Source organism: Nycticebus coucang, chromosome 10 (assembly GCF_027406575.1).
Source record: "Nycticebus coucang isolate mNycCou1 chromosome 10, mNycCou1.pri, whole genome shotgun sequence".
Classification (NCBI taxonomy): domain Eukaryota; kingdom Metazoa; phylum Chordata; class Mammalia; order Primates; family Lorisidae; genus Nycticebus; species Nycticebus coucang.
The window spans coordinates 123,148,790-123,173,833 of NC_069789.1; the positions used below are offsets into that span (position 1 = coordinate 123,148,790).

Here is a 25,044-nt window from a genome sequence, read left to right on the forward strand (position 1 = left end):
TTCTAACTATCCTCACAACAGCCCTGGCCCCTGGGGCTGTGCCTCCCCCTTCACAGCACAGGCTGTCATGTGTGGCAATGTGTCTGTGTCCCCTACTAGTGCTCCATGCAGGCAGGGGCCAGAGATTTCTTAGGCACCAAAAATGTCACTAGCATTGTCCAACACAGGACTGACATACCAAAAGAAAGACGTTTAAAAGATATTTGCTATTCCTACCTCTAGGCTTTGCAGATGCTGTTCCCTCCATCTAGAAAATGTCCCTGCCCCTTCGCCTGGCTCTTTTTCCAACACTGTTCAGGTCTCCACTCAGATATCACCTCCTCCAGAAGCCTTCCCCAGTTCCTAAAGCTGAGTGTTCCCAGCACTCACTTATTACAAAGCAGGTATTATGGAAAATATTTTTTGAATGAATGAGAGGTTAGCACTTGGTTTGAGTTCCCTGTACCAGCTAGAGGGTAACTTCCTGACCCTCTCTGTAGAGGTTTTTTGTTTTTTATTTTCCATTTTAATGCTTGAATTTCAATTCATGTACCATGCAACTTGTCCCATTAAAGTGTATAAATCAATGATTTTTAGTACAGAGTTGTGCGATTATTGCCTTTTTTTTTTTTTTGCGGCTTCTGGTGGGGGCTGGGTTTGAACCCACCACCTCCGGCATATGGGGCCGGTGCCCTACTCCTTTGAGCCAGAGGTGCTGCCCAACTATTACCCTCTTTGTGGAGCCAGGGGTCCTCAAACTATGGTCGTGGGCCACATGAGGCAGTGTGATTATATTTGTTTCCGTTTTGTTTTTTTACTTCAAAATAAGATATGTGCAGTGTGCATAGGAATTTATTCATTGTTTTTTTTAAACTATAGTCCGGCCCTCCAACAGTCTGAGGGACAGTGAACTGGCCCCCTGTTTAAAAAGTTTGAGGACCTCTGCTTGAGACCCTTGTCGTTTGACACTCCTTCCCTCCAAGGCCCCTGGTTTAGGTATTTCTCATTGTTCAGTTGGAGGGAGAGAGGCTGGGTTCCTCCTTCACCCTAGAAGGGAGAATCGGTCAGGCTCTTACCACCTGACCAGGCAGAGCTCAGCATTCCTTGGGAGGCCCAGGGTTATGACAACAATGACTGAGCATTGCTTTGTGCCAGGTGCCATATTTAATCATTTATTTTAATCACCAGCAAAAATCCCTTAGAGCAGGCAGTCTTGTTTTTTTTTTTTTTAATATAGAATGCTTCACGAATTTGCGTGTCATCCTTGCACAGGGGCCATGCTCATCTTCTCTCTATCCTTCCAATTTTAGTATATGTGCTTCCGAAGCAAGAACAGAGCAGGCACTCTTAGTACGATCCACCATGTGGCACCAGAGGCTCTCAGCAATGTGACGCCTCCTGATCCTTCAGAGGTGGGCAGGGAGGTCAGGTCAAGAAGCAGTCTCCATCCACCGACATTTATGCAACTTCAGCTGTGCCTGAAGGATTAAATGTAGTGGCTGACAGGCCACATGTTTTGAATAACCACAAGGTGGTTATTTAAAAGATATTATTATTACAACTCAGAGATCTTCCTTTCTGTTCCACCCAGTCCTTAGGCAGGAAGTCACTTGTTCTGTGGCTTTCCCTGCCCCAGCTTTCCACTAACATTACTTGTCTTGCCCCTGCAGCACTGGGGTTTGCAACCCCGCGGAGAGATGCACTAGTGGATGGGTGGAGGTGATGAGAGTACAGTTTTTTATAGTGTTTGTTCTCTGCCTGGCCCAGTGCCAGTAAGCCCCTTCACTCCCTAACCCTTTACCTTCACCCCATGCCCTGAGCATATCTGGTCCAGGCTGTTCTTGTTTTTTAGGGAGGGAAATTCTAGACTCCCAATATGGCTAAGTAGGCAGGAGGCTCTGGGCCGGGGGTGGGGGTGGAGGGAATCCAAGCTGGGCACTCGACCATCAAACACACAGTTTATTCCCAACTTCACCTGCCAGGGCTGCCACTCCCTACTCTTGCCACAGCCAATTCCCAGCTGGACGAAATTGACTGTGGATGGAGTCCCAGGGAATCCTAGCTCCTCCCCATGCCCTACTTGTCCCAGGATAGCTTAAGACTTCCTTGGGGAGAAGAGGAAGTCTGGAGGGAGCCTTGGGAGCAAGGTCTGAGGTCGCTTCATTCCATCCTTCCCTGAGAGGTGGCTCCAGGAAGACTGATTGGGAGAGTCAGTAATATGAAAAAACCAAGATCTCTCTCGAGATTATAGAAAGAATAAAACAAAGAGAAAGGGAAAGAGAAAGACGCCTAGAAAGCAATGAAAAGACAGAGAGACAGGGAAAACAAAGCAGAAAGACCAGGGACAGAAAGAAGACAGAGTCCTACAGAGAGAAATCAAAACAGGAGAAAGAGACCAAGAGAAACAGAAAGGCCAGGGGTGGTGGCTCACACCTGTAATCCCAGAACTCTGGGAGGCCAAAGCAGGTGCATTGATTGAGCTCAGGAGTTCCAGACCAGCCTGAGCAAGAGTGAGACTGTCTCTAAAAATAGCCAGGCATTGTGGCAGGCACCTGTAGTCTCAGCTACTCAGGAAGCTAAGGCAAGAGGATTGCTTGAGCCCAAGAGTCTGAGGTTGCTGTGAGCTGTGACACCATGGCACTCTACCCAAGGTGACAGAGACACTGTCTCCAAAAAAGAGAGACAGAGACAGTCTCCAAAATTAAGAGTCAGACATAGCATCAGGAATGGGAAGGGAATGTAACTGAGTGACTCAAAGAACTGGTTAGATTTGAGAAACAGAAAGGCAGGCAGAGGCAGAACATACAAAATAAGTGCTTTTTAATTGAAAATTTTATAAAAGGGAGCAGGAATGTGATGGGGACCCTAGCCTAGGCCCAGGGCCCCGTGGCTTCGGCGGGAGGGGTGGGATGGCGGCAGAGTGAAGGTAGTTAGGACTTCCAGATTTCCTGGCTGTCCCTCGGGTCGGTCTGGTCAGGGAGGCTCTGTGCACATGCACACTGACCGGCTGCAGAGTGTTCCGCAGGGGCCCAGTGAGCACAGGCGCGGGTGCGAGGCCCGCAGGGGCCGGGTCTCAGGCCCGGGGCCGCGCTGGCGCGCAGTGGTGCGGCTGGTGCGTCGGTGCGAATCCTGGGCGGCAAATACAGCGGAAGGAGCCATCGGTGTTGAGGCAGCGCGCGTTGATGCAGAGTGGGGACGCCGCCTCTGCCTCGTCACACTCATTGATGTCTGGGGAGGACAGTACAAGAGCGCTGCTGAAGGCTGGGGACCCAGAAGCCCCCCTCCTGGGTCTCTTAGGTTCTTGGGGCAGAGGAATGTGGACACTGAGGTTCTCGTTTGGAGCTTAATCTGTCCTCCCATCTGCTGACTAGCCTGGGTAGGTGGCTTAACCTCTCTGTGCCTCAAATTCGTGTTCTGTAAGATGGGTATAGCAGCCTCTACTACACTAAGTTTTTGTTAGGAAAGTAATACTGGTGATAATATCGACTATGATAAATGCTCATGCATTGTTTTAAGCACATTATGAGTACTAACTTTATCCTTATATTCCTATGAGGTAAGTACTGTGATCCTGCTTTACATATGTGCAAACTGAGGCCACATCCGAAAGCGCATTGCCCAATGTCATGCAGGAAGCCCCCACTCTCCCCGCTGAGTTCTCAAGCCAGCTCCCAAGTCTCTAGGTGGTAACTGCCTGCTATTTCTTGGAAGTGAGACCTGGGGGAACTCCACTCTATTTTCTGAGCCTTGGTTTACACATAGGCCTCAGTGTTACTGTAAATTAGTGTTAATGATATAGACAACAACTCTACCAAATGCGTTTTTTTAACGATACCTATTTTTCAGATTAGAAAAACTAAGCAAAGGACAGTGACCCAGTCAGGGTCACACACCAAGTTGCTAGACTGAGCCTAAGGTCTATCAAACTTTCCCAGAATTCTTGGTTTTAATCACAGGCTTCACTATTGTCTAAACTAGGCGGCTGGTGCCTGTAAATCCCAACACTTTGAGAGGCCTAAGTGGGTGGATCACTTGAGGCCAGGAGTTCCAGAGCAGCCTAGGTAACACTGCAAGACCTCATTCTCTACAAAAAAAAAAAAAAAAACATTGAAATTAGCTGGGCGTGGTGACACATGTGACAGCTTGGTGACTACTTGGTGACGCATAGTTCTAGCTACTGTAGCTACTCTGGAGGCTAAGATGAGAAGGTGACTTGAGTCCAGGAGTTTGAGGTTACAGTGAGCTATGATCATGCCACTGCACTCAACTCCTGCCACAGAGTCAGACCATGTCTCAAAAAAAATAAAAATAAACTTGGCAGACTACGCCCATTTTACAGGTGGGAAAACAGGCTATTCAAAGAGATGAGGTAGCGCTGGGAGTCCTGAGAAATCACACCTGTAGGGTTCTATCCCTCTGTCTTACTTCAAGGCTTAGCCTCGATGGTGGTCAAGCCCTGCCTTCCTTGCACCCAGACCCCACCCCACTTCTTCATCAAGCCCCGCCCCGTGCAAGAATTACTCCCTCCCCCTAGGCTGGTGTGGTGAGGTCCCTCCCTACCCACTCACCTCTAGCCAGGATTCAACACTCTCTGGTCACCCCTCCCCCAAGCACAGCGGGCCCGGCCGCGCCCCTCACCGACGCAGGCCATGCGGGTCATGTCCAGGCGGTAGCCATCGAAGCAGCGGCAGGTGAAGCCTTCAGGGACGCGCACGCAGCGGCCGTGGGCGCAGCCGTCCACGATCCCGCAATCCTCCGCCTCCAGCTCTTCGTAGGGCTCACCTAAGGCGCCTGCTAGGCACGAAGCGGGGCGGGAAGCGGGGGAGCCCTGTGACTAGCAGTCTCTGCCTTCCGCCCCTTATCCCCCACAGGGGTCCTCTGGCCTGTGTGTCATTCTCAACCGCCCAGCCTGCTCCAGGGCTGGGCGGGGGCTGTGGGGCCAGGCGGTTTACCCGGTTCAGCTCTCCCCACCTTTCCCTCTATCCCCATCTCTTTCTTTGCTGGTCTACAGGCATTTCTCTGTTCATCTTCACCGCTGCTCTGCTCTCCCGGTCGCTCTCTCCCACCGTATGTACGTGCCATCTCTCTGACCCTGTCTCTGCTGCCTTCTGTTTCCCTCCGTCTCATTCATCTTTCTGCACACCTGCTCCTCATCTCAGACTCCGTTATTCAGCTTCCTGTGCTCACCAGTGTAGCCTCCACCTTCAGGTGACTCCTCAGGCTCTGGGAAGGAGCCGCGTGTATCACGGGACCGATAGGGCCAACGGGTGCCTGGGCCCGGTGGGACAGGAGCCTCAGATTCACCATAGGGGCCACCGTCGTCCTCAAAGTCAGGCATGTCGAAAGGTGGTACCCCATAAGGTGCCTCCCGACGGGCAAAGGGCCCAGGTGGTGGCGGGTAGGGGTCATAGGGTATCACAGGTGGTGAGTACAACTCAGGCCCATATGGGAGGCCCTGGTAAGGTGGACCTAAGTCTGGGCCATACTCATAGGGGAGTCCAAAGCCACCTGGCCGTGGAGGGCCATATGCAGGGGGGCGCAGCACGTTGCACAGGGCCTCAAAGTCATCTGTGAACAGAAGACACACCAAACAATCAGCCCTTGCTTGCTTCTACCCTGGGAAGAAGAGGCAGGGACAGGATAGGGAGGACTTTAGGCTGAGACCTGGGAATGAGAGGGCCCCAAAGGAGGGGCCTGCATTGGAGGGGCAGCATCAGGGGTTTCTGGAGCCAGGAGTGAAGGTCTGAGGGCTAGGATGGGATTCTGAGGTCCTGGGATCAAAGGTACTGAAGGCTGTAGCTGAAAGTCAGGGTCAAAGGTACTAGAATTTGGGAAACCCATGGGAGACAGGACCAGGGACCTGAAGAAGTAAGATGAGAGTGTTTTATGGGCCAACACTAGGGAATCCCAGTGATTGCTACTGGGGGCCTGAGAGGCCAAGATGAGTAGGAGAGAATCTGCGCCACTGGGACCAAAGGTCTGAGGACCCAGGACTGGGGTGCTTGGAACTGGGTTCCTAAGAATTGAGGGACACAGGAATTTTAAGAACTCAGACTCTGGGCTCTCTAGGGCTGTGTGATGGGGTCTTAGACACCTGAATATGGGTGTCCAAGGCAATGAGATTTGGACGTCTGTGGGGCAAAGACTAGGGAGTCTTTGCACCAGGATGGTGGGGTCTGAGCAACTGGTATTTCAGGCCTAAGGGTCCAAGATTTGGGGTTTTAGAGTCCAGGAGTTGAGGGTATGAGAGACCAGACCTCAGAGGCCTATGGGACTGGCACTATAGGATCTGCTGAGTCAGGCCTTGGGATTTCCATGGCTGAGATTTGGAAGTCTTAGAGATATGACATGGGAACCCCAATTTTGGGATAGGCTGTGACATGAGGATGTAACAGGCCCAGTTTGGAGGGGATCTGGGGTTCTGAGACAGAGGATCCAAGGGACTGGATTTGGAGCCTAAGGGGCAGGGCTTCTGAGTGCAGCCTTGGCTAGTGACAGTACCTGAGTCCTGGGCAGGGCAGAGGGCACAGTCCATGCCCCAAGCCTCTCCATAGAGGCAGCAGCACTCTGTATAGGTGGCCTGACGGTCCAGTCTAGGGCGACTGCACACAAGGTCAGCCCCTACTTCCTGCCAGCACACTCCCAGATTGTCATCTGCGGGTAGAGACAGCATACATCAGGGATGGACTAGCACTTAGGTCCTCCAGAGTGCTGGGTCTCTGCCCCTGCAGAGGCAGCTACTCTATACTCTTCAACAAATTCTTCTCATCAGCTGTGATTTCTCCTGGAACTCGTTTGAGGTCACTCCTTGGATTGGGAACAAGGATTGTTGTGGCATGAGACTTTCGTATAAGAGAAAAAGGCAAAAGAAGGGTCTCCTGACTAGGGGTAGGGTCTGAGAAGGTTCTCCCTATGTCTGACCTCTGGGGGGCTGTGCAACCCTAACCTTGGGGCAGTTGCTTTTCTTCTCTGAGTATGATTTGAATGAAGTCTCAGGGGGGATGTTGCAGGAGCAGGAAGTGGCAGAAGAGAGCATGGGCCAGTGAGCAAAAAGAGAGGTAGGGACACACACAGAGATTGTGTGTTAGAGAAACAGAGCTTCAAGAGAGACTGACAGGCTCAGTGCCTGTAGCTCAAGCGGCTAAGGCGCCAGCCACATACACCAGAGCTGGTAGGTTTGAATCCAGCCCGCGCCTGCCAAACAATGACAACTACAACCAAAAAATAGCCAGGTGTTGTGGCGGGCGCCTGTAGTCCCAGCTACTTGAGAGGCTGAGGCAAGAGAATGGCTTAAGCCCACGAGTTAGAGGTTGCAGCGAGCTGTGATGCCACAGCATGCTACCCAGGGTGACAGCTTGAAGCTCTGTCTCAAAAAAAGAGAGAGACTGACAGAGGCCTAGAGATAAAGGGAAGAGACCAAAAGAGAAAAGGGATCCAAAGAGATTGAGACAAACACATCCAGAGTTAGAGACTCAAACAAAACAGGAAAAAAGATGCAGAGAGAGACAGAAGAAAAAAAGATCTGAAAACAAAGTCATATCCAGAGAGTATCAGAAATTCAGAGAAAAAGCAAATGACAGAAACCCATAAAGACTGGGAAAGAGACAGAGAATGAGAGACACAGAGCTCTGGAAGGCCAAGGTCAGTGGATCGCCTGAACTCAGGAGTTGGAGACCAGCCTGAGCAAGAGCCAGACCCGTGTCTACTAAAAATAGAAAAACTAGCTGGGCATGTAGCTGGCGCCTGTAGTTCAGCTACTCAGGAGACTGAGGCAGGAGGATGGCTTGCACCCAAGAGTTTGTGAGATATGACCCTACAGCACTCTACACAGGGCAACAAAATGGGACTGCAAAAAAAAAGAAAAAGAAAGAAGAAAGAAAAAAACAGAGAGAGAGGGGCGGCACCTATGGCTCAAAGGAGTAGGATGCAGGCCCCATATACTGGAGGTGGTAGGTTCAAACCCAGGCCGGCCAAAAACTGCAAAAAACCCAGAGCGAGAGACAGAGAGATACACAGAGAAATTTTAACAGGTAACATTCATTTAGCACTTTGTAAGACAGGCTCCATATTGTTCTTAAAATTCCTTGTAACAAAAAACACGTGTACCTCCTAAATGCTTGGAAATTTAAAAATTCTTTTTCATTTTAAATAAAATTCCTCACAGCCACTCTCTGAGGTTGGGGCTAATCACCCAATGTGCAGAAAGGAAGCTGGAGTCCAAGAGACAATATATCTGAGAGAGAGAGAGACACAGACACAGACTGAGGGGGGCAGAACAGGGCTAATTTGAGAAGGGAGCTCGGGGACATGGCCTTGATGTAGGTGTGGCTCGCATGCAGCTGCGAGGTTGTGCCCAAGGTAATCAGGACCTGGACAGCGTGGGCGGGGAGTAATCTATGGGGCAGGGCCGGGCAGATTTTAGGGGCGGAGTTACCGAGGCTCTGGCTCTCGTTGGATACACAGCGGCGCCTAGAGCCATCCAGTACCAGAGGAGGCTCGCAAGTGCAGTGGTAAGAGCCCACGGTGTTGACGCAACTGCCACCCTCACAAGCCGGCTCCTCATCAGCGCACTCGTCATTATCTAGGAGGCATGAAGAGGGTGGTTAGGCCGCAGCGCCTAAAACATTCCTGCCCCTTTCCCATTTCTCTCCCCAGTGCATTGACTGTGTGATAGATGGAGTCTAAACTCCAGGACAGAGCCACTGCTAGTGGTGGCCACATTCCAGAGAGGGACTGGCGGGGGGTGGGGGGTTGAGAGGAGTACTGGGGGATGGAGAAGGTGGGGCTCCTACCGATGCACTCCAGCCGCTGTGCATGGTAGTAGTAGCCGTTGCTGCAGTAACATGAGTAGCCTGGGGCCGTGTTCACACACACGCCATTCTTGCACACCTGGTCTCGGAAGAGCTGACATTCGTCCACGTCTGGGGAAAAGCACAGAGAGATAAGAGTGGGCTGGATGGGCGAGAGGGCAGAGCATGATCAGAGAAACAGAGATGGTGATAGAGACCAAGAAAGAGACAGGGAAAGATGGAGAAGGAGACAGAGACCTAGGGCAGGGGTGGGCTGGGGGAGACAGAGACCTAGGGCAGGGGTGGGCTGGGGGAGACAGAGACCTACGGCAGGGGTGGGGTTGGGGAGACAGAGATCTAGGGCAGGGGTGGGATAGAGAAGACAGAGAGCTAGGGCAGGGGTGGGATGGGAGAGACAGATACAGAGAAAAAGACGGGGTGAGAGACAGAGATAAAAAGAAAGAGAAAGAGCTAGGCCTGAGAGCTAAGGGTGAGTGGGTGGGATGAATCCTCACCTCTCCGGAGGCTCGGATCTCCACTGGGCACCAGGTAGCCGCGGCCATGGGGGCACAATGACTGGTACTCAGCTGCACATAGACACGAGGCTGAGCTCCCACACAGGAATCTCAGCACAGCGCAAGGCCTGGGCCCTGGGCCTGCTGGTACCCACCTTTCCCAGTGCCCCATGCCCAAGTCCTCAGGCCTCATGCTTGTTTGTACCCACCTTCAGCCTCACACCTGTCCATGGTGTGGCAGCTCACGCTTCTCCTGAAAATACCAGTACCTCAAACCCACGTGCAAATCTGTCCCTCTTCCAGTCCTAAACCAGCACCTCCCAATCCAGCATTTCTACCCAAAACCTCAGCCCTGGACTCACCCATCAGCCCATGCTCACCTGTCTCAGTGCTCGGGCACTGCTGGATGCGGCAGCCGCTGCCCCAGCCCTCACCCACAGTACAGCAGCACTCCTGCCATGTCACATTCCGGGCCAGGATATTGTCACATGCATCTGGGGCTGCTGTATCAAAGTAGCATTCCCGCTGTCCGCTACCTACAGGGCCTTGCCTAGGTGTGCTGGGCCGGCGGGGTGGTGGAGGTGGTCTAGCCGGCTGACTGGGGCTATCAGGTTCCTGGTGCTGTGAGCCTGGGAATGTGCCTAGGGAGACAAGGAACTTTTAGCGTAGTGTGTCATAGATGGGGAAACTGAAGCCCAGAGGGTACCAGCCATCAGTGGCAGAACCTGACTCACCATCTCTCACCCATTTGTCATCTCTCCTTCCAATCTCACCTCCTGTCATTTCTGTACCTCTCCACCTCCCCACCTCACACTTTCCCATCATTGCAGCTGCAGTTTGGGGTGTGAGGATATGAGATTCCCAGGCCTCCTAGATGCCTCCTTAGGTATTTACATCCCAAACAGGTACACAGTCTTCATCCCAAAATCTAAGCCTTATCTTGGATACACCTTCTCCATGTAGGTAGCCCCACAGCTTATTCATATGCCCTCTTGGGTGTTTTTCCCACCCACCCTTTCACCCCCCTCCTCATGGCCCCTGCCTCGATCCAGCTCTATTCTCTCCCACCCCAGACTGTTCCCTAGGCTCCCAGCTTCCAGTGTCACCCTCTGCAGTCCCTTCCACACAGCAGCCAGAGGGAGGCTACCTTTCCTGCCCAAAACTCTTCCAGTGCCCAGAATATATTCCCAGTGCCCAGAATAGGGCCTGAACACAGTGGATGCCCTGTGAACATTGATTGAATGAAGGAATTTGGTAGAGTTACAGCCAGGATCCTGACACAGTCTGGCTACTCACGTTAACCTGTATATTTTTTGTTGATGTTTGAAACAACAGCATGTAACTGATGGCAGCTGTCCACATCAGATGCCTGACCCATGACCACATCAGGAATGGTTAGACCACATCATTTTCCAGTAGGGCCAGCAGCTGTTAAGTAAATACATCAGTCTTACCAGCAACAGTCCGTGGGGGAACACAGCGTCCAGTCATGGGGTCAAACTCCTCCGGGCTGGTGGGGCAGACACAGAGGAAGGAACCTTCGACATTTTCACATAGGGCAGCTCCACATACCCCCTGTAGTGTTTCACATTCATTCACATCTGTGAACAGGAGACAACAGGGCAGTGGGAGTCAATGGTTATAGACTTCTGTGATTCCAAACTTCTGAGCTTCCAAACAAAATGGGTATATTTAATGGCCCAGGCCAAACCATCTCCTTTTCATGTGGTGACAAACCCTGAATTTCCCTTGGAAAATTGTTCCTCCATTTTCAGGCGATGTGCTGAAATCTACTGTGAGGGGTAGGCACTTGCCCTAGACATGACCAACCAGATGTATTTCTGTTTCAGAGATAGGGAGGGACCATGGTGGACCAATCAGAGCCAGCCCTGGGACTTTTGCCAGAAATATTGAGAAAGCACCTCTCTGTTTGGTTCTAGGGTTACCAAGTTGAGGATGTTAGCCCAGAGATGCTAGGGCCACCTTTGTCAACTGTAAAAAGAGAGTCTGCCTGAAAACAAATCTAAAAGAGGAAAGCAGAGCTGAGAGGAGATGGAAATAGCTTTGTTAAAATGCTTGGATCAAGTTTTGCCTAAAATTCAAATATATCCCAGGACTTCGCAGTTTTAATTCCTTTTAAAGAAATAAAGCCTGTTATATTTGCATTTATGAAAACTTAGAGAATGCATAATTAAGATTCATGCACTTCACTGTATGTAAATTTAATCTGAAATGAAAATTATCTGTAAAACCTTATTTAACTCTGGTTAATAATATGCATACTGAAGAATTTAGGGGAAAGTGTACCAATGCCTGCAATTTACTTTTACATTTGTCCAAAAAGTAGATGGGCTAACAGACAGAACTGAGAGGAAGAAAGTATAATAAAATGGTAATAGTATAATCAAGATCGTGGCTATACAGGTGTTCATTTTACTGTTCTTTTAGTTTGCTACGTTTAGGAATTTTCCTCATAAAATTTTAGGAAAAAATAATGCTTAGGTACACTTAAGATTAGTGTAACTTATACATTCCATGCAATTTTAAAGTGCGCACACAAAAAATAAAACCTGAATAAGGTTTCTGTTACTTGCCACTAGAATAGCTCTGATATGGAAATGATGTTATGTACCAAGGTCTAAATTCCCAAGCCTGAGGTTCACATTTGTTCAGATGTACAGAAAGGGGCGGGGCCTAACAAATCTCTCCCCCCACAACCCTGCCCCAGCCACCCCTTGGAGCCCCGTACCCACGCAATGACGCCCGTCCCGTGCCCCCTCGTAGCCCTGGTCACAGAGGCACTGGAAGGAGCCAGGCAGGTTCTGGCACACAGCATGGGCACCACAGAAGGACCGGTTCCGGCATTCATCCACATCTGCAACCACCAGACAGTCAGGCCATTTCTGGACTTTCTACCACCTCCACATCCCACCCAGTGCCCAACTGACACGCACCTTGGCATCCGCCCCCTGGCGTGGGCTGATAACCGGGGTCACAGGCAGGTGTGCAGCGGTAAGAGCCAGGGGTATTCTCACAGCGCTGGGCTCCGCAAATCTCAGGGCCATATTCTTGGCACTCATCCACGTCTACAGGAAAGTAAGGAAGGGAAGGCAGAGAAGGGATTCAAAAGCCTGGAATAAGTTTCCTAACACCACTTCTGGTCTCACTGACTCAACTAAGAAGTCTCTAAGAATCTGGTATTCTAGGAGTCTGAGCTTCTACACATCAATAAGTGTTGCTAAGTCTAAAGTCCTCATTGCCATTTCTCAAACAGTCCAAATGTGGTCCTACCTCGGGGCCTTTGCATTTGTAGTTCCCCTGCCAGGAACACTCCCCTCAGCTATCTCCACGGCTCCCTCCTTGCTTCACCCAGGTGTCTAGGTCAAGCCCTCCTAGCACCACCACCACCACCCTGCCTATCATCTCTGTCCATTTATCTTGCTTTATTTTTCTTCTTAAACCTGATAATATATTATATCCTCACATCTCTTGGTATGCCAGGGTCACCTCCCTAGAACACAAACTCCACAAAGGCAGGGATTTCTGTCTGTTTTATTCCTTCCTATACCCCCAGGGCATAGAATAGTGTAGAATAGTACTTAACACAGAGTAGGGGCCTAAAAAGTATTTGTTGAATAAATCTTGAATTTGTTTATGTATTATCTGCCTCCCTCCCCCAGAATATTAGCTCCATGAGCACAGGCTTTGTGTGTGACTCATTTCCTTCTGTACCCCCCAGTATCTGGCACACAGTAGGTGCTTAATGAATTCCAGTGGAATTAATGAATGAAATCTCATGAAACTAGACTTCCACGAGTCAGAGGTCTAGTAATCAGAGAGTAAAAGGCAGCTCACTGTTGTTTTATGTGTTCTACAAAATCCCCACCCACACACCATTCCTATCCCATCCCCAAAACATACATATATATATATATATATATATATATATATATATATATATATATATATATATATATATATCCCCGTATGTAAGATTAGCCCAGCCTCCTGCCTCAGTCAGCGCTCTGCTAGAGTCTAGTAGGGGAAGGATGTAGGCAGGGCAGAGGTGGGAAGTGGGGTACTATAAATTCTGAAAGTCTGGAGGAGTCTGAGCAATAGGAAAGGACAGTCTGGGGCAATAATGGCAGGACAGAGCTTCAACTGGGAGGCGCCAACAGTTGGGGAAATTCATACTGAGAAAGGATGGGCCCCAGGGCAGCCAGGATTAATTCTCTCTGGAAGGACAGCAGGAAGTAGATGAGTGAAGGAAGGTGGGGACGGGGCACGTGCAAACGTCTATTAGGAAGAGGGAGTTTTAATCCATGGACTGATTAGAAGTGCCGGGACCTGGGTGGCGCCTGTGGCTCAGTCGGTAAGGCGCCGGCCCCATATACCGAGGGTGGCGGGTTCAAACCCAGCCCTGGCCAAACTGCAACCAAAAAATAGCCGGGCGTTGTGGCGGGCGCCTGTAGTCCCAGCTGCTCCGGAGGCTGAGGCAAGAGAATCGCGTAAGCCCAGGAGTTGGAGGTTGCTGTGAGCTGTGTGAGGTCACGGCACTCTACCGAGGGCCATAAAGTGAAACTCTGTCTCTACAAAAAAAAAAAAAAAAAGAAGTGCCGGGACCTAAGATATTTTACTGGTAGGAAGTGTCTTTGGGGCATATCTAGCTTAAAATGCAGACCGGGCTCAAGCTGCAGAGGGGACAGGGCTGCTTTTGGAAGCGAAGACTTGCACAGGTTCTCCTCTTATCGCCACCCTGTACCTCCACGAGAAAGTACAAGGACGTGGTGGTGGCATATTTCCACTACAGAGACACCGTGAGAGGGAGAATGGGAGGCCTTTTCCCTTCCCCCATGTCTGTGAGGCAGAGCACTCCTCTTTGGTCCCCCAGGGAGCAGACTCCAGCAACCCGTTGTAAGAGCTGGCAGAGGGAGCACGGAGTAGTCTCACCGTCACAGGTGCCCTCGGGGCCCGCGTGGTAGCCAGGATCGCAGTCCCGGACACAGCGATAGGAGCCAGGGGAATTTTCACAGCGCAGGGACCCGCACAGGGCTGGTCCCTGCTCGCGACACTCATCCACATCTGTGGAGGGAGACAAGGCGGTCAGTCAGACATAGGAAGCAGGGGAGGCAGGGAGGCAAGGTCAGGGAGTCTAGGAGGAGAGAGAAGAGTCAGAAGGGGAAGGCAAGGGAAGCAGAGGAGAAAGAGTGTGGAGAGGAGGGGGGAAGTGAGGGAGCTGGAAAACAGGCAAAGGAGAAGAAGTGGAGGAAAGAAGGAGGTGGGAAGCAAATGAAAGAGTCCGGCAGTCAAAAGAGGGAGGAATCAGGCCGTGCTGGGGCCTCTCACCCAGGCAGGAAGCGAGGTCTGGGCCGGCGCGGTGTCCCGGAGGACAGATGCACTCAAAGGAGCCGTCGGTATTGGTACAGATGCCGCTCTGGCAAAGGTCCTCCTCGCTGCACTCGTCCACGTCTGCAGGACAGGGTGTCAGAAAGCCGGGCCCATAGCCTACTCCCCTTAAAGTTGCAGGCCACACCCCTCCACCGCTTTTCCCCGCCCTCCAAGCTGACCTGTCTTATGTTCCTCCCTTGCCTGCAAGCCCCAAACCCCACCAGGTTTAGGACCTTTCCTTTCTAATCGGCCCAGCTATCCAGACTCCGCCCTTCCTACCCCACCCCAACCCCCCAGGTTTCGCCACACGCCGCTCCTCCCTGGTCATTGCTTTGAGATTCCCACAAGCCCCGCCCCCATAACGCCTGGAGATCCCGGCCAAAAATTCGTTTTCCCCATTTGGTCCTCTTCGCCTTGTCCCGACTTTTCCAGCCACAAGTCTACCCTTTCCAGGTCCAGGCTCAGCATGGGTACGAACCGAGGCAAGAGGCTCCGCGGGGTCCGGGCCGGTAGCCAGGGGCACAAGTACAGGCAAAAGAACCGTCAGTGTTCAGGCACTCGCCGTGAGGGAAGCAAAAATCGCCCTCCAGGCACTCGTTCACGTCTAGGGTACGCGAGAGATTGGGCGGGGTCACCGGGCCCTCCCTCTAAGCCTCGCCCACAAAAGCAGGAATCCCGCCACCAAGGGCCGGTTTCTAAGCTCCCACAGTTCTTTAGTCCAGCTTCCACCTCTACAGCAGCTTTGCCCAGGAACTCAGGCCCACTCCCAGGCTCGCTGAGCGATCCCCACCCTGCCCACCTGCGCAAGGTCCAGGCCGACTGGATGGCGCCCGGTAGCCTGGCGCGCAGCTGCAGCGGAAGGAGCCTTCGGTGTTAGTGCAGTGGCCGTGAGGGCCACAGGGGGCGCCGGAACTGCATTCGTCCACATCTGTGCGAGCAAGGGTTTCAGAAGGGGTCCAGTCTAAAGACAGACCGGTCGAATCCCCTAAGAAAAGGGGGCTTGGGGGAGGTGGTGGGAAGTTTCTTGAGCTGGAAATGGGGTGAGGGCTGCATGACCGAGGTGGGTAGGGCCGACCTAGGTTCCCTCGTTTGGGGGACCATAGTTGGGAGTCCTTGGGTCTGGATTTCCAGGAACTGCCTCTGCCAGGGTCCTGGGATCGGGTAAGGGACTCTAGATTGGAACAGGCATCAGAAATTAGCCAGGGTAAGAAATTAGTCAAGTATTATAAACCTGGGGCTTCAGATGGAATTCTGCTAAATCAAAGGTCAGAGTTAGTGAATGAAATTTGAGACCAATTAGGGTCAGAGGTTACAGTCAGGGTCAAGAATTCTGCCTCAAGTCAGGGGTCAGGCTCAGGGATCATGCACCCAACAAGTTCCAGGAAAAGGATTCTGAGAAGAGGCAGGGGGCAGTTAAAGGGACAGTTTCAAGAGAGACACAGAGTCAGGGCTGTGGTCAGAGATACGGTTAAGGGTTATGATTAGGGTCAAATGTCACGTCCAAATTCAGGGATAAAGGATAGTCAGGGTCAGGAAGGTCACAATTTCTGTCAGGGATGTGAGCAAGGGTTATCAGCAAGGATCACATGTCACAGTTGAGTGTCAGGAGTCACATTCAGGGTTAACAGTTGTGATCAGGGATTGCAGTCTGGGTGAGGAGTCTGTAATCTAATCAGGATTCACATTTAGGCTCTGGGGCACGTGGTCCAGTAAGGGGATTGAGGTCCAGGAAGTTATGGGCCAGGTCATAGTTGTCTAGCTCAAGAATCATAGCCAGGGCCTGGTCTTACCAGTGCATCTGCCATGGTGTAGGTGGTGGCCAGCAGGACAGGCCCTGCACTGGAAGGACCCAGGTGAGTTCACACACTCCTGCCCAGGACATGCCAGGTGGTTTTCACACTCATCCACATCTGGGAGGCAGGGGAGAGGGTGGCCTTGAAAAAGTGGCCCAGTGCCCCCCTCACCCGTCCATGCTCCTCCCTCCCTCCCCGGCCTCACCCTCGCACTCAGAGCCAGCGGCGTTGGGTTGGAAGCCTGTGGGGCAGACACACTGGAAGCTGCCTTCCGTGTTTTCACACCGACCATAGGAGCAGGGCTGGGGGCTACGGGCACATTCGTCCACATCTGGTGCAGAGAGGACCAGTCAGGAAGGGCCTGGACCAACACTGTGTAGTGTTGCCTACTACCCATCCCAATATTCCAGCCTCCTTGAGCCAGCCTCCTCAACTTTGCCCAGGCTGCTCCTGCATCCCAGGACAAACTCCCTTCCCATGTCCTTATTTCATGTTCTCTCCAGCTGCTAGAGGGAGGCTAAGGCACCACCTCCTCCAGGTTGCCTTCTTCAGATGACCCCTCCTCAGGATTCCCATGAGCAACAAGAATGTCATTCAAAAAGGACGGAAGAATGAGGAGCACTGTCATATTTTGGAGAAAGGGGAGACTACTCTGGATTGAGACCCTGGCCACCGTCTCAGTATCCCCCCACTCCTTCACTGACCCCCATCACTCTGTCTCTCTGTCCTCCAATATTTTCTCTCTGGTCCCCATAGCAAATGGTGGTGAAGAGTACCCTCACCTTGGCAGGGGGCCCCTGGCCCTCGGGAATGGAAGCCAGCAGGGCAGGCACAGTGATAGGAGCCAACAGTGTTGTCACAGCGGCCTGGCCCGCAGGGTGGTGGCTCCTGAGCACACTCATCCACATCCTCTTCACACGCTGAGCCCCGGAAGCCAGCCGGGCAAACACAGCGGAAAGAGCCAGGCAGGTTCTTGCAGACCCCTCGGCCGCATAGGCCTGGGCTTTGGGTGCATTCATCCACATCTGCTCAGGGCAAGGCAAAGAAGCCTTTATGACCACCCCCACCATGGTCCACTCTGCCTCCCTGACCTCCATCACTTTGACTTCCCACTCTCTATTGTTCTGCCACCCTGTCCCCATCACTGTGCTCTCCCACTGCCTCTTATCTCCATCATTCCAACTCTCTAACCATCATCCAACCCTGTTAAGCTGCCTGGCTGGCTCCTAAAACTCTGCCTCTCTAGTCCGCATGAGTCAGCCTCCATCTCCCCTGTTCTCCATAACTCTTCCCTGTTCTTGGCTATGGATATCTCCAAATCTCACACTCTTGCTTTCCCATCCTCAATGACTCAGCCTTTCCATCCACAGGTCACTTACTACAGCCATGAGGACACATGTCTGGGTCTCAGAACCTGGCCTCTGTCTCACATCGGTCGGGCTCACTTTGTCCCATTGCTCAGTCTCTCCGTCCCTCATCACTGTTGCTCTACCCTAGTTCTCCTCAGCCCCTCCCAGTCCCTCACCCTGGCAGCTGGCTCCGTGTGACGCAGCCTGGTACCCGGCTGGGCACACGCACAGGAAGCTGCCTGGAGTGTTCTCGCAGCGCCCAAGGTCACACGGTGGCGGCACGCGGTGGCACTCGTCCACGTCTGTGGGCACAAACTAGGCGGCTGGGACTGGGGCAGACAGTCCACGGAGGAGACTCGGAAAGGCGGGAGTAGGGGAAGGGAAGGGGCGCGGCCAAGCCTGAGGCGGTGGGCGGGGCTCGGAATGGGTAGGTTTAAGCAGGCAAAGGCGGGGCTCGAGCGGGGAGGGCACAGAAAGGGGTGGGATTCCGCCAAGACGGGGGCGGAGAGGGGAATCTATCAGTGGCAGCAAACTGGGGAACGAAGGTTCTGGGTTGGGCAAGGGCAGGAACGGAAGCTTTGGGATCTGGGTAAAGAGAAGGCAGGAGCAGGGTTACAGAGGGAAGGAGCGCTTTGGGTATGGGACTCTGGCGTGGCAGGGTTGGAAGCAAGGATCGTGGTCAGGAGACTGGTTGCAAAAGGAGCAGGAACTGTCCTGGGACAAGGGCAGGCCCGGGCCAATTGTGAGGGAGCCGGGATATGAGGGAGGCAAAGCAATAGAAGAACTGAGACCAAGTGTAGACAAGGCCATTTGGGGGACCAGACAGGGGTGGGGCTGCCCGAAGGGCTGGAGCTGGTCGGAAGGCGGGGAGGGACCAGGGGGGCAGGGCAGGGTGGCAGTAGGGCCGGATCCGCCAGGGAAAGCGTGGGAGGGCGGGAGCGAGACCCAGACAGGGGTCGGGCCTGAAGCCGGGTGGGGAGGCTTTCTTACCCAGACACTCCGTAGACCTCGGGCCGGCTCGGAAGCCCAGGCCACACACGCAGCGGAAGCTGCCTGCTGTGTTCTCGCAGCGTCCGGGAGCACAGGGTGGGGGCACGCGGCGACATTCATCCACGTCTGAGGGCACGGAGGGGTCTGGTTACGAGGTGAAGGGGCAGAACTCCCCCAGCCGGCTGCCCCTGTCCACGCTCTCCTCCCTGCTCACCTATGCAGCGGGTGCCCTGGGGGCTGAGCCTAAAGCCGGAGTCGCAAGCACAGGTGTAGCCACCGGGCCGGGGGATGCAGCGTCCTGGTCCACAGACCTGGGGATTGCGCTGACACATGCCCGAGGAAGGACCTGGAGGGTCCAGTCAGCCAGGGTTCCCCCATCTCTGAATCCTCTGTCCCTTTCATCCCAGTACAGTACCCTCAGGTGCTGTGCCTAAAGCACTTTCACTAAGCCCAGGCTTCTACCTTTGGTCCCCAACTCCTTTATCATGGAATGTTATAAAGGATCAAATTGGATCTTCTGCCTGAATCCCCAATAATGTCACTGTAAGATCTCCATCTTTGAATATTTTGCTCTCTAACCCTCTGTCTGAGATACGTTCTTATTTGCCCTTCCTGAAAATAATTTTATCTAATGTTAAATGAGCATTTACTGTGTGTCAGACTTCAGATGCAGCTCATTTAAGCCTAATACTAATCCTCATGTTACAGGTGAGAAAATTGAGTTTCAGAGAGAGAGAGATTAGATGACTTGCTCAACTGACAGAGAATTTTGAGCTCAATTCCAACTGCATCTCTTGATCTAACTGCAACTCAACCCTCAAACCCTCATCTCTTCTCACCCAATTCCTCTGTCTGTGACATCTCTATTTATTCTATACTGGAATCTTTGAGTTGTAGTCTCTTCCCCAGAACCCTGCCTGTAATACTTCCCATTAATGCTCTCAATTCTCACTACCGCACCTGATTCAGGAATCTCAGGACCAGTCCAGGCAGGGAGGCTGGGCAAGGGACGCTCAGGGCCTGGACGGGACTCAGGGTGGGGCTCCGGGCGGTGGGTGGACAGAAAGCCTAGGAAGGAAGAGGTATCAGTGAGTGGAGACCTAGATTTGGGTGTCCTTGCTGCCCTCTGGCCTCCTTTCCCTATGGTAGCAACTTGAAGATGACACCCCTCCTCCAGGCGCCAGCTCACCTGTGGATGGCTGAGAGGTGGCCGGTAGTGTGCGTGGCTGGGTGAGAGAAACTCGGGGTGGCTCCTGGCCCAGGGGTCTGGTGTTATAACGGAGGTCAGAGGCCGAGTAGTGGTAGCCAGGGCCAGCTGGGCAGATATCCCTAAAACCCTCTGGGAATAGGAAAGGGAGGAGGCAGAGAAATAGCATGAAAACAGGAGGAAATGGTGGGGGATACAAGTCTAGAGGCTGGGGGCAGGGCTTGGCCTGAGAGTGTGTGGAGGGTTTGGGTTGGATGCTGGGATGGAGTGGTGTCCTGACCAAAGAACAGGACATTTCAGAAGCCAAAGGTGGGACCAAGGGCATTTTCCCCCATTTGGGATAGTGGTAGGGACTGGGGTTGAGGACAAGGTCTGGTTTGGGGTCTACAGTGACTGAGGAGGCCAGCAAATAGCTCCATTGTGGAGTTTAGTTTTAGTACAAGGTAGAATGCCAAGGAGGTGTCTCAGGAGAGGCATGTCTGGGGTAGAGCATAAGGAGGAAACCAAACTGGGGGCAATGTCTCAGAAGCTAAGGACTTGGTCAAAGTTCGATGACAGACCATGTGACACAGCTCATTCCTGTCATCCTAGTACTTTGGAAAACCAAGGCAAGAGAATTACTTGAGCTCAGGAGTTTGAGACCAGTCTGAACCAGAGTGAGACCCTAACTCTACAAAAAAATAGAAAAAATTAGCAAGGCACAGTGGCAGACACCTGTAGGCTCAGCTACTCATGAGGCTGAGGCAGGAGGATTGCCTGAACCCAGGACTTCGAGGTTGCAATGAGCTATGATGATACCACAGCACTCTAGTAGGGCAACAGAGAGAGACTCTGTCTCAGAAAAAAAGAAAAGGAAAGGAAAAAAAAAGAAGTAAAAGAAAAAAGCTCAGGGACAGGTTTGAACAGGCAGCACATCTCAAATGCTGGCATTGAATTTAGGAGGCAAAGCCTAACTTCAGGGTGAAGTGTTTTATGCTGGGTGTGACTAAGGAAGGAAGTAAATCCTTGGGCAGAGTCTGGTGTGAGGCCAGAGGGTCTCAAAGACTAGGCTAGTGGCCAAGGGCCCAGCCTGGTTTCAGGGCCAGTTGAGTTAGAGCTTCTGTGTCGCTTCTAGGGACAACCGTGTTAGCAGGCACTCACCTGAGCCGAAGGGTGGGCAGAGCTGGCAGCCACGGCCCCAGGCCTTGCCCACCCGGCTACAGCAGCAGATTTGTTTGGTGATGTTACGCAGAATGGGCAGCGAGCAGCCGCCCTCGCGGAGCACGCGGAAGCAGGGCCCCTTCGCCTCAGAGATCACGTGTTGGGCTGGGGGAGAAGGAGGAAATTCTTCAGGGCTGGGCTGGGAGTGCGGTGGAACTGAGGGATCTAAAAGGCCAGGCAATGTCCCAGGGAGGGTTTAGTGAATGTCAGAGTCTATAGGTAGAGGTCTGAGGTCTGAAGGAGAGCTGAGGGGTCTGGAGGTCAGAGAAAGGTTAGGGCCTGAGAAGTGAATGAGAGAATATGAAAAGCATAGCAGGATCTGAAGAAGGTTGAATGTTCAAGTGGGATAAGTGGATTTGGGGGTCTGAGAGTATGAAGGGGTCTGGATCCAAAAGGTTTCAGAGGTTCTTGAAGGGTCTGAAGATGGTCCCACAAGTCTGACAGTGTATAAAATTCTGAAAAGTTCTGAGGGTCTAAGACTGATTGAGGCGGGCCTGGAACTCTGAGATTGGGGGGGGAGGGGTTTCTGTGGAAATTAAAGTTCGAGGATGCTCTGGGATGTGGTCTCAGGGCAGGGCAGGGCAGGGCAGGGTTGGAACTCAGCCTCAGCCCCTTCAGGTGGCTCACAGATGCAGCTGCTGCGGGATGAGTCAAGCAGGAAACCATCAGGGCACACGCACGTGTACCCGCCATGCGTGTTTGCACACTCCCCGTGTTGGCAGCGTCCACCTGTCGCGCACTCATCCACATCTGCAAGGGTGAGGGAGGTCACAGTGGAGCCTGGGACTTAATGCCTGCAAGCCCCCAGAACCAAGGCCTCCCACCTTGTCCTATCTCACCTTCACAGGACCCATTAACCCTCTCAAAGCCAGTTGGACAAGGTCCATTTGGGGCGCCCACTCGTTCGGAATTCCCTGTGGAAAGGGGAGAGGAGTGGGCCAGGGACGGCAGGTCGAAGGTGGGATGAGAGGAACTAAAAGAGGACGAGTGTAGAGTGAGGGCAGGATCAACCTTAGGTTCGGGGTCTGAGAAGCCAACGTAGGAGGTTCCAGAAGTGCATGGGTGGGGTCAATGCACAAAGGCAGGGTGAGAACAGAGTGGCCAAAATCAGAAAATGGGGTAGATAGTCCCAGGAATGGGCGTGGCTAGAATTTGTGAAGGAGGTTTATCTATGGGCAGAATAGGAGGAGCGGTGAAGTTCTCACCACTCCCAGCACTTTGGGGACGTCCTGGAGCTTACCCAGGTGCTCCGAGCATGACTGACAGTCGTGAACACCCCAGGCCAAACCGTCCCCTCGGCAGCAGATCTCCCGAGTCCGGAGCCCCGGCAGCGGAGACGCACACTGTAGGGAAGTGTTGAGTGAGCGCGCCCCCGCGCGGTGGCACACTCTGGACCCCACCCCCACCGAAGTCCTCTCACTTCGCCTCCGCGGAGCTCCCGAAAGCAGTAACCGAAGCCCGAGGCATCTGAGTAGCCGTCCTCGCGCGGCGCGCTCTGTGCCAACACCGTGTAGGGTGCAGCCGCCTCCGCCCGCGCCGCCGCTTCAGCCCGTGCCACTGCCTCAGCATCAGCCTCCTCCCAAGGGCCAGACACACGCTCCACCTGGTGCACCACAACCGACGCCTCCTGAGGGTGCTCCACGTGGACACTCACCATAGATGCCACGCCTGGAGGGGGGCAGGCCAGGCAAAGGGATGTCTACACGAGTTCTTACGGACTGAGACTAGAAATGGGAGGAACGGCAAGCCGAGGAAGGGTACTTGAGAAGGCGAGCAAAGTTGAGGGTCCAAGGACCGGTGAGATAAATCGGAGGGGACTCTGGCTACACTTTCCTCACCGTGCTCGTCGTCGCGGTGGTTGGCCAATGGCATAGTGTACACCGAGCGGGTGAGGCCTGGCATGGCTGGGGCTGGGGGCCGGGCGCCCGAGGAGTGCAACTGGCAGAACTTGCCAGCGAAGTCGGGAGGACAGAGGCAGCGGTCAGGCTTCACGCACACGCCGCCGTTGTGACAGATCAAGGGACACAGGACTAGGGGAGAAAGCGAGGACACTCAGGGTTGGCACCACTCTGAGCAGGTACCCCTGGGACCAGAGCATCCAAGATAGCTCAGTTCCTACGCCCTCAAGTTGTCGTTCATTTCTAAATGGTTCCGCCTTTAGCTGTCTGTGGCCTTGCCCCAATTCTGGCCTTCTGCATTGGCCGGGTCCAGTGGTTCAGTCTTCTGAGGTATAGCCCCGCCCACTAAGGAGGCTCGCCACGCCCTCAGGCTCTTTATTCACTTTCTTGCCACCTTTCTCTTTTGAGTTCAACTTTCTGGCTGAGACTACAGTGTTACAGCCCCGCCCAGATGGTGCTGACCCCGCCCGTTGGATCAGCCCTTTCCACCCTAGCTCTGCCTTAGCACTTAGCCCCGCCCATTCCGTTGTCTGGCTGAGTCCTTTGCTGTCCCAGACCCTCTGACCCTGCGCTGGTCCCTTCCATTGACTCAAACTACATTTAGTCGTTGCCTGCCACAACTCCCCACTCCCAACTCGGTCTCCTTAGCATTTTGTGCCCACCCATACTCCCTCTGGCGTTGTCCACGACGTTGCAGCTCCGCCCACTGTCTCTGTGCCCCTTTCTAGGCCCACCCACATCACCTTACACAAGAGGGATTCGAAACCCCGCCTGTCAAGCTTAACATGCTGTCTTTAGCCCCGCCCATCTTCCTTTCCTCCCTCTGATTTGCTCCGGCTTCCTTACTCATGTCCCTCCCACCATGCTTCCTGGGTATCGGGGCTCCTGGCCCCGCCCACCCCGCTTTGTCTCCGCCCACTTTGTGCCTAAGGCTCCAACGTTCTAGCTCTGCCTTCCCGCCTCTGGTAGCTTGGGGGAGACACGAGAGGGAACGCGCCTCTTCTCCACTTTGCCCGCCTTCACTGGGCCCTAGGCCACCTCTAGGCGGGGCAGTGCCAGCTGTGCGGCAGGGTAAACAAAGAGAGGGGTGTGGCGGGGGCAGGGCGGCGGCTCGGCAATCGGACCCTTGGGGAGCCCCGGGTCCGCTGAGCCAAAGGAGGCCGGGCTGTCCTGGGAGGGCACCCCCTCCCTTTCTCCCCTGAGGCTGCGGAGAACAGCTGGAGACAGCTGTACCGGGGACAGGGAGGGGGCAGGCGGCTGAGGCGGTCCAGGGAGGCGCATGTGGGATTCTCAACCACAGCTGTAGAAATGAAAGCATAGGGGAGCCATCTCAATTTAGAAGGATAAGGGGACTGGAGTCCTGGAAGATCAGCTAGAAGGCAGTATTCTAGGGTAGAAAGACCTGAGTTTCAAAGCTCAATGTTTCTGGGATGGAGAGGAAGCTGTTTCAACAAGAGTCCCTCAAGTCCTTTTGAGGAGTTACCTAAAAAACGGGACTCTAATGCCTTCTAGGCAATGACCAGTTTGAGAATTCTGAGACCGCGGTTTACATGAAGTGGAATTCCTGGAAGTCCCCACAACATAAGACCCTAAGATACTAGGAAACCCTTCCCCTCCCAGCTAAAGACTTAGGTACCCAAGTCTTTTGATTGATAACTGCCTTGGGGGGTACCAAAGTGTTTGAAGTCCTGTTGGGAAAATCATGTTATCAAGACCAACTCTTGGGTTCTCTGAAGATAGATGGGATCAGAAGTTCCTACAGAGGGGGTCAGCTGCAAGAGCAGGACTTGGAGAGACAGGAAATCAAGAATCTCTGATATAACTAGGGTAGGCTCAGTTGGAAATATAAGGAGCCTTTTGTGGGAAGAGAGTTGAGCTGGGAAGGGGAGTTATCACTGTAAGGGTTTGTAATCAGGGGTTTCTCCTGGAAGTGGAC

General features: G+C 53.1%; 1 protein-coding gene and 1 non-coding gene across 12 annotated transcripts in view; both read right to left on the reverse strand.

Annotated features, from left to right (window-relative positions):
• Nucleotides 1-1,206: 1,206 nt before the first annotated feature.
• On the reverse strand, nucleotides 1,207-1,313 carry LOC128597867 (U6 spliceosomal RNA). The gene has a single exon (XR_008383422.1). It is a non-coding gene; the product is annotated as a U6 spliceosomal RNA (small nuclear RNA).
• Nucleotides 1,314-2,782: 1,469 nt separating this feature from the next.
• The window catches only part of LTBP4 (latent transforming growth factor beta binding protein 4), a 30,296-nt gene continuing 8,034 nt past the window's right edge, over nucleotides 2,783-25,044 (reverse strand). For 8 of the 11 annotated variants that reach the window (XM_053604105.1, XM_053604107.1, XM_053604110.1 and 5 more), the window contains 29 exons: nucleotides 23,049-23,240; nucleotides 22,631-22,878; nucleotides 22,451-22,553; nucleotides 22,050-22,124; nucleotides 21,838-21,960; nucleotides 21,151-21,315; nucleotides 19,993-20,142; nucleotides 19,764-19,871; nucleotides 19,018-19,149; nucleotides 18,804-18,929; nucleotides 17,990-18,115; nucleotides 17,247-17,489; nucleotides 16,670-16,795; nucleotides 16,462-16,581; nucleotides 15,471-15,599; nucleotides 15,150-15,275; nucleotides 14,630-14,752; nucleotides 14,234-14,365; nucleotides 12,238-12,369; nucleotides 12,033-12,158; nucleotides 10,738-10,884; nucleotides 9,664-9,924; nucleotides 9,284-9,355; nucleotides 8,772-8,900; nucleotides 8,414-8,560; nucleotides 6,481-6,633; nucleotides 5,167-5,547; nucleotides 4,618-4,773; nucleotides 2,783-3,207 (listed from right to left, as the gene is read on the reverse strand). In XM_053604105.1, coding sequence (XP_053460080.1) covers nucleotides 3,053-3,207; nucleotides 4,618-4,773; nucleotides 5,167-5,547; nucleotides 6,481-6,633; nucleotides 8,414-8,560; nucleotides 8,772-8,900; nucleotides 9,284-9,355; nucleotides 9,664-9,924; nucleotides 10,738-10,884; nucleotides 12,033-12,158; nucleotides 12,238-12,369; nucleotides 14,234-14,365; nucleotides 14,630-14,752; nucleotides 15,150-15,275; nucleotides 15,471-15,599; nucleotides 16,462-16,581; nucleotides 16,670-16,795; nucleotides 17,247-17,489; nucleotides 17,990-18,115; nucleotides 18,804-18,929; nucleotides 19,018-19,149; nucleotides 19,764-19,871; nucleotides 19,993-20,142; nucleotides 21,151-21,315; nucleotides 21,838-21,960; nucleotides 22,050-22,124; nucleotides 22,451-22,553; nucleotides 22,631-22,878; nucleotides 23,049-23,112 — 4,278 coding nt within the window. In that variant the 5' untranslated portion in view covers nucleotides 23,113-23,240 and the 3' untranslated portion in view covers nucleotides 2,783-3,052. The remainder of the gene's footprint in view (nucleotides 3,208-4,617; nucleotides 4,774-5,166; nucleotides 5,548-6,480; nucleotides 6,634-8,413; nucleotides 8,561-8,771; nucleotides 8,901-9,283; nucleotides 9,356-9,663; nucleotides 9,925-10,737; nucleotides 10,885-12,032; nucleotides 12,159-12,237; nucleotides 12,370-14,233; nucleotides 14,366-14,629; nucleotides 14,753-15,149; nucleotides 15,276-15,470; nucleotides 15,600-16,461; nucleotides 16,582-16,669; nucleotides 16,796-17,246; nucleotides 17,490-17,989; nucleotides 18,116-18,803; nucleotides 18,930-19,017; nucleotides 19,150-19,763; nucleotides 19,872-19,992; nucleotides 20,143-21,150; nucleotides 21,316-21,837; nucleotides 21,961-22,049; nucleotides 22,125-22,450; nucleotides 22,554-22,630; nucleotides 22,879-23,048; nucleotides 23,241-25,044) is intronic. The other 3 variants (XM_053604099.1, XM_053604103.1, XM_053604104.1) reach the window with 2 other exon arrangements.